Genomic DNA, 12,628 nt, shown 5'->3' with positions numbered 1-12,628 from the left:
TCAGCCACAAGGTTGAAAGAAAAATCTCATTATAAAGAAAGAGGGTACATAATGTAGTGACAACAACCAAACAAATTCCTGTAGATGGTAATGCAACTGTTGCGCAGGTGAAGTCCCCTCAGGACTGTGTGTAGCATGATTGAGAGTAATTCTCACGGCTTTCAACAGCAGAAAAACCACAGTGCAAAACACTGCAAGTAATACAGACTGTTGGTACGATACATTTCACATGTACTGAAGGACAAATTCTCACTCTTCAAACAGCCAGACACTTGAAGACTGGGGAAAAAAAAATCTCCTGCCTATTCATTAAAATTCCCAACGGTTTTACTGATGTCACTGATGTGACTGACAGCAGCCTGACTTGACTTAAAAAATGTCACATTAGAAATGCTATAACATTAGCATTAGAAATGCTATAATATCTCAGATTATTCATACGTTTCTGATGCTACTACACTTGGTATGTGATGTATTTTACACATTCATTCATCATGATTCAGAATCAGACACAGTTTTAAGCTGCTTTATACATCAAATCTGGATGATCTGAACCATCCTGCCAATAACAGGCAGTATGGATATCTTAGCACAGGGACTGATGAACACTGACAGTGTTCAGCATCACAACCATCAGGGACATTTAGAAACTTTACGAACTAAATAGAGTTGCTGCTTGTATTGTGCCTAAGAGACTTAGGTGGCTCTCAAAACCCCCCCACAAAAAAGCTGACTTCTGCTGCAGACACCTAAGGACTTCTGTGGCATACTGGAAACATCTCCCTAAGGTTTATTGCTTTTATATAAATATGTAAGCATGAATACTATGCATCACTATAGCTTAAGTGACATATCCCATCTAGATTGAGATGGAGTAATAAAAATGCAATACCCAATAGTCTGGGAGAATGATGACCCAAAACAACTGAAGAGCAAGAGAGTCTAAAAGCATTTGTACTATGAAGATAGAAGAAGGGGAGAAAGAGGTTTGGAATTCTTCTCCCCAAGAGATAACGAAGAATATGTCTTAACTTTCAACTGAACAAACATGAAGAGGCAAATATTATTGCCCTTATTGTCAATTAAAAAGTGATTTTGAAGTACTAAAGATTAGTATGTTGCCAAATAAGCTACCAGATTCACAGGTCATTGAGATAATTCACTTCCTTTTAAATACTAGTTCCTTCTAACTTTCACTTTTTTTTCTGATATTCTAGTCCAATACATTTTAAAGATGTTTTGAATATCCACTAGTCTTGAAATAAATAAAAAGAAAGACATTTTTAAAAAATTGCCTTATCACGTATACAGCACTTACCTGTTTGAAATTGTAGATTTCTCCGTTGTAACACAGCCACAGGTATGGGAATTTCTTCACCCGGATAGGCTGCATACCATATAACTGATCAACAACTGCCAGGCGGTGGAAACCAAAACAACAGTTGGTGAAACCATTGACGTTCTCAAAGCGAAATGCATCAGGGCCTCTGTGTGCTATCTTCATGGCACTCAGACACTGCACAGAAAGGCATTCATCGCTCCCAAACAGGGCCCAGATACCACACATTGTGAGGCTCTTGTTCTACCTGCACGTGGAGAACCTGTTCAACAGAGACACGAACACAGTAAGCAAGAGCTGACACTCTGCATTGGGTCTGGCTGAGAGGGAGCTCATTCTCCCCTCAGCAGCCCTCACAGTGCTGTGGTTTGTGTTGGTATCACAGCAGTGTTTTGGCTACTGCTGACCAGCGCTCACACAGCATCAATACAAGCCAACATTTCCTCCTAACCAGAAGGCTGGAAGCAGGCAAGATCTTGGAAGGCAACACAGCCAGGACAGCTGACCTCAACTGTCCAAAGGGATATTCCATATCTGATGTCTGCCCAGATGAAAAAATATAAGGGGAAGGAGGATAGAGGCAGAGCAGCTTTACATGTGCTGAAGATCAGCTTCTCAGGAAGAGGCTGGACATTGCTTGCTGATGGGGATAAGATAATCAAATCTTGTTTTTCCCTTTTGCTTGTGCGTGATCTTCACTTTTCCTCAAAAGTAAACCGCCTTTATCTCAACCCACAAGGGCTTTTTTACTTTTCATCATATTTTCTTGCCCCTCACTCCATCTGAAGAGGAGAGTGACAGAGTGCCTTGGTGAGCACCTGACATCTAGCCAAGGTCAACCCCACACACACCTAAAAACCATAGATAACAGATGCAGGCTGTTAATCACTAAACTGTGAAGAGGCCTGATAAAAAGAATAGCAGACTTTACTAACAAGAAGTAAAACCTGGTTTGTTTAAGTATGATAAGCAAATTTTAGCCAGCAAGAAATTAGGTTTAAGTTTTACCTTTAGATACAGCAAGGCTGTCTATGATTTTTTTTGTAATACATATAGAGCACAAATAAAACAAATCATTACGGTCATAGAGTATGATATCCTCAACTAACATCATCTGCGCAGAAACATTAAACATCCTTTCAGTTTGTCACCTTTACATTCAAAGGGGGTTTATAACAGAGGGAGGCTCCTTAGCAAGACCTGTAGTGACAGGACAAGGGGGAACTTGTTTCAAACCCCAGGAGCATAGATTTAAACTGGAGTTCCCCAACAGCAGCGTGGTAGGCCCAGAAGGCAAAGGTGTGGAGGGAGCGATGCTGTTGCAGCGCCATGCTCCTCCTTGCACGCTGCCGCAGCCCCGGTGTCTCTGGATCTACACACAGGCCTTGTACTCTCTGAACCCTAACCCTAACAGTGCAGGGGCGCTGAGGCTGGGAACCTCCAGATCAAGTGATGTCGCTGGAGACAGCCCAACGGGGCCACAAGGGTTAAGGTTCAGAGAGCCACAAATCCTACAGCTGCGGGGACACCGGCGATGCCCAAGGCGTGCCGAGGGGAGCAACAACACTGCTCCCCTTCCACCGTCTGCCCCATCAGGACATGCGATGGCGCTGCGGACCTCAGCCCCAGCACACGGAGCTGGGCTTTCCCACCATCTGGAGCGGCCTCCTGGTAACCCGCGGTCCCTGGGCGACCGCGGGCAGCCAGGGTGGGTTCCCTCCGCGTGCACCCGCTCCCCTCGGGCCCTTCCACACGGCCGCCCTTTCCTCCGGCGGCTGCCGCGCATCCCGGGCCCGCCGCTCCCTCGCCAGCCGGCGGCAGGAGGCCGAGTACCGCGGCAGCCTCCGGCCGGCCCTGCCCGGCGCGGCCCCGGGCCGCCCCCTCCCCGCTGCCTTACCCGCTGCCGCCGCCGGCGCACGGAGAGCTGCCCTCGCCGCCGAGCCGCGCCGGAGGATGGAGGAGGAGGCCCCGCCGGCTGCGGCTCCGCCCTCCGCCAGCTGCTGTTGAAACACGCCGCGAAGTTTCATCATGCGCCTCCCCGTCCTGCCCTGCCCTGCCCTGCCCTGCCCGCCGGCGGGGCGGGGGGCGGTAGAGCCTAGGCCCACAGCCGTGCCCGTATCTGCGTCTGCAGCCGGGCCGCGATGCCCCGCGGCAGGGCCGGAGCTCGCAGGCCGAGCGGCTCCGGCACTGGCACCGGCACCTCCCCTGGCCGCTGTGAGGAAATTGAGCGCTGGCGGGCACCGGTGGCCTCAGGCGGGCGGTTTGGAGCTATCAGAAATTCAGTCCTTGCAGGTGTGCTCTGAGCCCTGCCTTGCGTGGTGTCCAGGGAAAAGAGTGAAGTAAGGCGTTGCCCTAAAGCTGCTCCGTTTGGTTCGAGAGCCGAGAGCATGCGAAGCTCACACATTTGGAAGCATTTGCCGAGAATGTTTTTCTGTGCAAAACTAAGTTCTGAATCATAGACACGACGGGTAAAACAGGATTTTGGTGCTTGCCTGAACTTTGTTATTGGACGGTTTTGCCTGTTTGTCTTTGAGAGTGCTAAAGTAAATGGAATTCAGCTCTGAATATTAGGATGTGAAGTCCTAAATATAAACTAATTCTCCACGAATACTTCAAGAGGGCAATTAGTAATTTGCATGCAGTGTGCTTTCGTAGCCAGCTTTAGTGGAGTTACTGTAAAACTACAGTACTGTGCACAAAGTTCTTCAAGCTGTGCAGTTTGTCAGCAGCAAGTGTGGTCTGTGTGTAGAATTTTGAAAGGGCCTTTAAGAAGCCATTAAAAGGATATTTTTGGCCTCCACAAAGAAAAATGTGTTGAAGCATCCTGTGCATGAGAAGTAGACTCCAGTTCTGATCAGGAATAGATGTAGGATGTTTCTGTTCAGCACAACTTCACCTGAACGCAGGCGGCCTATATATGCCATGTGTGCAGTTCCCAGAGCTGTGCACTGCCTGGAAGGGCAGGGTACAAGTGTGTGCAATGGCACATGGAGTCACTGCTCGCGGAAGAGAAATGGTTTGTGGTGAGGAACACCTTATCTCTAAAGGTTTTTCCCCAGAGATCTAAATGTCACTCTGCATTTTGGAAAGCTACAAGAAATAGCAGACAAACCTTGTACTAGCTTAGGTTCTTTTGGGAGGTTGTTTGTCTGTCAGAAGCTTTTGTAAGCAACCTTTCTTTACATCTTCTCCATGCAGAAGAGGTTTTTTGGTGGATCTACTTATTATGCTCAAATTGTTGTCTGGGCACTTTCATTGATGGTTCCTGACTATTGTAGTCCTTGTTCATAACTAGATCTCATACAGTGCTTTATGATAGTCTCAAATAATTTGGTACAATAAAAATCTTTTAATGAAGAAACTGAGGCAGGACGACAGAGAAGTGACTTGCAGAAAGTGGCTTGGTAAGGGTGCATAGGCACAGCCAGGGTAGAGCAAAACCTCTCAAGTCCTGCTTAAAGCTGCATCCTTAGGGTGCACTGGGTAATTTATCCTACCCTGTATTATCACTTCTAAAAACTGGGAATAACTGCTGCATTTAACTGTGTCTTGTGTGTTTAATGCCCAATTTTAATGAAGTTGATGGTGTTCTATATGGGAATATTGGCAGAAATATTACACATGAACTGTTGTTTAATATCAACACTGTTAGTGTTTGATAGTTGTAAAAGTGCAAGAAAAAAAAAAGAAGTCCCTGGCCTTCTCTCTACTATTGTCAAGTAGCCCATTATAGTCTGCTTATATAAAGTCTCATTCTTCAATATCTAGTATTCTCTTTCAGCATATCTGCAGACAGCACCAGATATAATTACACCTCAGTTTCTCACCTGTGTTCTTCTCAAGTCACATCTTCCCTCTCAGTTTTCTCGTTTCTGCAGACATCATGTGTAATAGTTTCTCCAAAGCATTGTCTTCTCCACTCTAGTCCTCTAAAGTTAATTTTTTCTTAAATTTTTGTTGAAAGAAATTGACCTTGCTTCTAGCTGGGTTGAGAGAACAACTTTGAATGTAAATATTGTGTGCCATTAGTAGCTAGGAGACTTTCTGTACAATTGTGATAGGTACCTGAGAATTACTGCTTGGTCATAGAATAAAACCATTTAATAATGGCTGAAAAACCCTGTAAGAAAGTTCCTGATTACTTAATTAGGAAGTGCTTGCATTAGTTTTATTCCTAATCAGCTGAGATGAAAGGCTAAGAGGTTTCTCTGAAGGCAAGAGTTAAATGAGTAAATAAAAGGTCAAAGTTAACAGTTAACCCAAAGCTAAACAGGTGAGTGAATACAATGTAGAATGAACTGGTGCAGCTTCGTGACTCACACTGAACTGATCTCTGTCAGCTCAGCTCTCAGTTGAGCACTGTTCATAAATGAAGTCTGTGTTCCTCACTTTGTCCCATTAAAGATGAATGTGCATCTGTTGAATGTGGTGCCATCAGTATGCTTGGAAGATTAGAAATATCTGAGTTCTGTGAGATTAATGAAATGTGTTTGGACAGGAGAGAGAACTGAGGAGAAGAGGAGAAGTGGAGGCTGTGATTAACAAAGGCAGATGGTGAAGGTTTTTTGCTCTCACAGCAATGACTAACTAATTAACAACCTGTGGTACAGGGGGTTTTACAGGGCATAGTCTGATGAAGATAGCCATCATGAGAGGGCTTTTTGCACAAGAGAACACATTTCAGCTGGTTTTGTGATAATGGCTCTCCCAGCTCCCTGTCCCATCCTTTGCTCTTGCTGGAGCCGTGCAAAGATCTGACGTGGAAAACAATGGCAAGACTCCAGTTTTAGAGAAGGACTTTCTCTTTTCTGCCAGCATCCAGTGCACATTCTCTGGAGTTTCTCAGGCAAGAATTCAAAGCCCTTTGCTGATGGTGAAAGTTGCCACAAGTGGATTCATGGACTAGGTCATTAAGATGGGCAGAACTGTAAAACACTAGAAATTCTATTTGTGTGTCTCAGCACAGCCTTACATCAGCCCTTTGCACAGAAATTACTAGAGAAGAGGCATTCTGCACTCTACCAGGCCACCTACTTACTCATGGACTGTTTAAAATGCTTCATCATCAAAATTTTGAAGAATAATAAAGATAATGCTGAAACAATTTCTGGTTTTGAAAAATTGAAGATTTGGCTGTGGGAAGGAGAAGTGTGTATCTTGTCTATACTTTCAGGACTTCCTTTGCAACCAGTATCCATGTTTGGCTTAGACCAACTACTTGGACCAACTGCTCTTGACCTGGCCTTGAAAACATCCTGAACTGGAATAGCAAGACTTGTCTTTTCCTTTGCCAAACTTGTGTAGTAATGGAGGTATGGGAACAGGCAATTCCAAGTTTCAAATGCCTCAAACTATCCTTTTCTCAGCATTCAGGGACTGAATGTTTCCTAGGGCAGAGGCTTAGCTTGAAAGCAGAAGGTTGTTCCTCCTGATGGAGCTACATAGAAAGATCTGTATACCGTGGTGGCACGGCAGCCCATTATATTGAGAGACATCAGTGGTGGGCAGGGCTCAGGGAAAGGGTGGAAAGCTGTTCCTCCTCCCCAGTCACATGGGTTGACATAAACAATGTATCTCATACCTGGATGTCTTTTAAGTGCAGAGGCTTGTTGGATAGGCATCCATCCACGCTGCAATAGTTGTAGTGACAGGTGTCATCTGATGCCTCTGACATCTGAAATGCATGTTTGCATGGCAAGGATTTGCATGTGCAGAGAGTAAAGGCCTTTGCCAATATTGATCGGTTTTCTTCCCCAAAAGATAGTAACACTAAGTGCTCTTAAAGTCTGGATGCTTGCTCTCAAAATCTCAGGCAGAACCATACTTTAATTCCTGAGTAGAGAAAAAAAGAAAAGAGAAAGTGTCAAATGCAAAAGCTGTTTGAAGATCCATAGCTTGAAGTAAGGTAGGCTCCCACTTGTATTATTTATTGTGGCTTTTACCCAGAGGGACTATATCACATGCCAACAAGCTTGCAGCTTTTAAATAACTTATCGACCTAACAGAGGTCTTTCTTCCTATAATTTTGGATTTATTTATTTTTCCATCTTTTCTTGTCTGTTCCTTTCCTTTCTAAGACATTTAAAGGACATACAGTCTACTTTTCTCTCCTCCAGACAAAATATTTTTTCTCATAGTATAAAAAGTAGCTGTCTCTCCTACTGGGAGTTCCTATTGCTATAGTCTCTCTTATTTAATCCCTTTTCTTTTCTTCCTGCCTAATTATGTTAAGCTTCAAAACAAATAAGACTTGCTCTGACCTCGGACTTAGAGGTCACAGCACTGCTGAGTCTTGAAAGAAAATCTCTAGAGCCCAGGCATTCAGTACTTCAGTAGAGTACTAGGAAGGCATGGCTAGTGCAGCAGCAAGGGAGAGCACAAAGTAAGGTGATTTGTTATTGCCTGCACAAAAGACTAAGCATTTTTCACCGCTGCTGCATCCTTTTTTAACATCCCAGCCCTTCCATCATCCCCCGTGTTTCTTAGCACAGACAAGAAAGGGTTGTTGTAAGAGCTGTTGGCCATACAGTGCACATGGCAGGCATGGCATATGGCACACCAATGGCTCTATTGTGCAGGCCAGGACGACAGAGGAATGAAACATTGCTGACTTTAACTCAATAGTGATCTTGGCTACTGAGAAAGAACCCAGTGTAATTTATTCTCTTCCTGGGGAGGAGGAGACAGGAACAAACCACAAACCCAAAGAGATAGATATATACGTATGCTTTTTAAACCACTTACAGAATAAGAAAGAAAAAATAGCTGTCTGATATTGACTCTGCAACATAAACCAACTTAATTCTCTAGAGTTCTCAGAACCATAATGACAGAACTAATTTAAATTCTGGTTCTTTTTCATATAGTAGTAAAGATTAGGTGTCACCTGAATTAGCATTTAAACTGTCTCTTGTAGTCGATACAGCAGGATTAACTGCAAATTACAATCTTCAGTTCACGTTTTCATTGTAATTTTCCATTGTGAAATTTTGCCCTGTTCAATATATGTTTTCTTTAATACAAACAATATTTATTTTCACCTAGAATACAGCAAAATTCAGCTGTAAGAGAGATAGTTAGCTGTTATAATACTGTAACAGCTAAATTCATACTTGAACATATATAGCTGAGTTTTAAAATACACTGATATATATTTTTTTCAGGTGAATAAATGGGCATAATTTTATTAAAAAGTTATTTTGACACCCTCCATTGTGCTGCTTTAGTCTTTTAAAATGTATTTAATGTTGTGATTTGTTTCTGGAAAACAAAACAAAACAAAAAAGGGCTCAGTAAAATTTGCTAGAAAGGCACAATTATGTTCTCCTAAGTACAGTTAAGAACAATAAAGGAAGAATGGTAACAGTTATTGGACACTTCATGAGGTGGGTTTTTTTTGTTTGTTTGTTTGTTTGTTTGTTTGTTTGTTTTTTAAGAAAGTTAGATGGTCTTTGGTTTATAAAAGATTGAGAAACTCTTCTAAACTCCATGACTGTAGGAGCTCTTTCTCATCACTAGGTCGAGCTATTACCTCAAAATGAGAAGCCATTGCCATGCTAGTACTGTTACCAGAAATAGAGAGGTAGAACAAATACAACAAAGGTCTGCAGTGGAATAATTAGACTGGCTAATGTAACCTTTGCAGTGTGGAAAATAAACAGTTACACTGCCACATACACCAAGTAACTTATTTCTGTAAAAGAAAAAAATTAATAATGAAAACAATTTTCCCCGTTTTCTCACAGAAGCACAGTCTAAAATAGAGTTCATAGTATGTCTTACTAATTGTATTAAATCACCAGCACTGAACTCTTCAAAGCCTATATAGTTATAGCTACTTACTCTTACTTTTTACTAGGACTTGATTCTGAATTCTGTACAGAAGTAAACTTCTGTTGTTGTTACTGCTAAACAGTACATAAACAGTAAAATCACGTGTCTCTTCTCCCAGTTCTCCCCTAGCTAGAAAGTAACAATAGACTTCATAAAAATAGCTTTGTCTTTTTACATATAAAGAGAAGAAAGAGAAGTCTTCCTGATTCAAAACCAAAGAAAACCAGTTCTAAAGGAACTCAAATGCAGTATCCATTCAAAGGGATTAAAAGAATTAAATAATGGATGACTGCAAAGAATAGTTAGCTCTGCATTCTAATTCTTACTGAACAATATCTCATCTCTTATTGTGGATGCCAGATAAGAATGTTTCCTAGTATTAATGCCAACATTTTTATTAAGCATTTTTTCCCAAAGAAAAGAAACCTGAGCCAACTAAAATCTTCTGTCAATTCTCATAGAAATACAATTATATAAGAATTCTACTTTATAGCAGTATTACTCTGAATCTTGTTTTAGTTGACAGCAACCCTGAGAACCTCTTTGCTTTTGCCAGGTACCAGATGGGCAAATGAAAGGATCTATCTGCAAGAGTTGGCTACTCCTCAATCTGTTCTGAAATCTATCTCTTATTAGAGTTTTTATTATCAGAGAACATACTATTTTATTTCTACTGTAGGATTTGACAGGTAAAATATCTGCACTTGTCCTGGTTAACTTTTGTGTGCATATGTAAAACAAATGGAAAAACACTTATCTATACAGAAGTATATCAGCAGCAAGAATAAAGACACATTTTTCTTAAGTGCTTAAAGGTTTATGAGGCTATTTCTACAAATAAATTAGGGCCAGAAAATAAAGTATGGGAGGCTAATTATTAACACGCTCATTGGCATGACTTATTTCCCTGCCAGGTAGTATTTCCTTGAGAAAACCTCTGGGCAAGGTAATGAAGTAATGCTTGCCAAGAGTTATTTCTAAAGACCGATATGGACGAGGCTGAGGTTTGGGTCCATCCAGGGGAATCCCAGCAGACTCTCTGACCAGTCAGTGTTCCCTCATGCCTGGCCTGCACATCATGTTCCACAGCACTGAAAATGAGTGTTGTTTTCTCAGTTTCATGATATGAAAATCATTCTGATGGGCTACAGCACAGCTTTCAATTTACTTTGAACTGAGAAATTGTGAAATATCGCTATCAAAGGATGGTTCCTGGTGCTGTTTCACCTATAGAAACACAGCTGTAGCCAAGAGTGTTTCGAAGCGGGCTTTGGGGCAGGCCTGTGAGCAGGGTAGAAACATTGTAACTAGTGCTTTTCTTGCAGATTTTTTAGAATAAAAACATTTTGTCTGGTATTTCCAATGAAAATACAAAGATATTTAATATTTTTTTATTTGTATAATGAATAAATTCCCTTTGCTTCAAACTTTTTAGAAGCATTCTTTTGAATTTCACATTTTTATCAAGATACAGTGATTCCTTATTCTGCCACTTGAAATGTACAACCTGAGTTTTTGGCACACACTGAATACTAATCTAGAAGTTCACAAGGGCTTGTTTTGAGTCAATTATTTGTTGCAAGGAGATCTGGTTAGCGGGAACAGCAGCATAGAGGTTGTACAATTGTTTAAATGAAGACAGTACTTCTAATTTCACTGATAGGTAAATGTGTACTATTCTACTCCTGGCAGTTCTACTATTGTTTGTGCAAGAAACACAGTGAGTAAAGTTCCGTATCATAACAGGATGTCAGACTTTCAGCCAGCTGGTGTTCTTGCTCGTAAAAGGAAGGTGGGGTGATACACTCGTACTTCTTTGTTATATTAAAATACACTTTATGTCACACAGTAATCTTACCACAGTAAATCATTTACTTTTACAGCTCCATTTTTTTACACCTTTTACAGGTTCTGACTGTTCCAGGACACCCCAGAACCAAATTAGTGCGTCCTGCCCCAAGTCAAGTGGGCAAAGGTGTGGTGGTAAATTGAAACTCCATTCACTTTTCTAAAGGCCTTTGTTCTGTTCTAGGAATTAGGGTTGGTATGTGTAATTCTCAGACTTGATCTGCTCCAGTGTGTTTGCAACTACAATTTGTGGATTCATAAATGGGCACAGAATGGATAATAGTTTTTTAAAGAATAATGGCCTTGCTAAATCTGAATGGTCAAGTTAGTGAGATCCTTTATAAATAATATTAAACAAGCAAGGCATTCAATTTAATCTGGCTGTCTGATCAAATAGGAGTGAAAAAAACCCACAAAAGTAGCTTTCAATCAAAATACATGGAAATTACTTATATAAAATATATTTTCATTGTCTTGCCAATGACCTGTAAAAGCAATGACATAAATGGACTCAAACCGAAGTTCATTTAAAATTAAATAAAATGTAAAGAGAACATCATTCCTTAACAGCCATTAACTTGTAGAAAGCTATCTACAGAAGGCAATCATTTTCATCCCAGATATTTATTAGATACCAATTAGATATTTAAATTATATGACTGTAGTCAGTGACTTGCCAAACTACAGAGCCTCACAGCAGCTGTTGCATTTTGTCTTCTGCCTTAACTTTGTGTGAGCTTTCCTATCTAGAAACCTGTATTTCCAGACTCCTGTGCACAGAAATGGGGGGACTTGAGAGCAGTAGCTGATCTCTGAATGAGCTTTTATGGAAGGTCTGTACTCCAGAGTGCTCTCCAGAGGGTGTAAGCATAGAAATGTCCAGACAGTTATCTCACGGAGACCTCCAAAGTGATGAGCAGAGGGATTAAGGGCCTGCTACTCTGCATTTGCCCTGCTCAAAACAGTCTTTAGGTTGAATATGGCTGGCCCTCTTAGGCAGGGCAAGAGCTCATTCTTTGTGTTTACCAATATGAAGACCAAAATGATTGATTCCTTTTTAAATTAAAATAAAAATTAAAATTAAAATTTAATTTCCCTTTCATTTGTTCCCAGCCATATGTGCCAGAAAGTAATTGGTATGAAACTCCTTGCCATATTACTATGATAGGACTGTGTCCTCCAACACTGCTGGGCTTTCTCAGCAGCTGAGGAGAATTCCCCATAGTAGTAGTACATTTATATAGAAAGGGACTGTGGACAAGTTGAACTGCATGTTGTGGAAGCACAGAGCACCAGGCTGCTCCCCCTTCTGCCTCTGGCTTTTCCCTTGACCACCCACCCAGAAGCAGTGTGTTAAGCAAAGCAGTGCTGCACAGAAGCTGTGGAAGTGTTTGCTACCATTACACATGCAAGAAAGCCCCTTGGAGGGACCTGTTTCCTTACCTTGAACTGTAAGAGATTGCTGCTAGAGGGCTGTAAGAGAGACAACTCATCTCTCCCTGAGTGAAAAAAAAAAAAAACAACAAACCCAAAAACACCTGTTGTATCTGTGATATGTAGATATCTCCATAAAATATTAAACAGCCATTAAAACATGGCCAAACCAGT

The 12,628-nt window shown here is 41.5% G+C and overlaps 1 protein-coding gene across 3 annotated transcripts in view; it reads right to left on the bottom strand.

Annotated features, from left to right (window-relative positions):
• ASNS (asparagine synthetase (glutamine-hydrolyzing)) overlaps nucleotides 1-12,628 on the bottom strand; it is a 29,030-nt gene that overhangs the window by 13,456 nt on the left and 2,946 nt on the right. Inside the window, exons 1-2 of one of the 3 annotated variants that reach the window (XM_040055970.2) lie at nucleotides 3,237-3,340; nucleotides 1,319-1,601 (exon numbers count right to left, since the gene is read on the bottom strand). In XM_040055970.2, the coding sequence (XP_039911904.1) occupies nucleotides 1,319-1,567 (249 nt within the window). In that variant the 5' untranslated portion in view covers nucleotides 1,568-1,601; nucleotides 3,237-3,340. Of the gene's footprint in view, nucleotides 1-1,318; nucleotides 1,602-3,236; nucleotides 3,341-12,628 lie in introns of those variants that run through there. The other 2 variants (XM_058419605.1, XM_040055986.2) reach the window with 2 other exon arrangements.

Source organism: Hirundo rustica, chromosome 1 (genome assembly GCF_015227805.2).
Source record: "Hirundo rustica isolate bHirRus1 chromosome 1, bHirRus1.pri.v3, whole genome shotgun sequence".
NCBI lineage: Eukaryota > Metazoa > Chordata > Aves > Passeriformes > Hirundinidae > Hirundo > Hirundo rustica.
The sequence above is the reverse complement of the archived record's forward strand: the minus strand, read 5'-3'. Positions and strand labels throughout refer to the sequence as shown.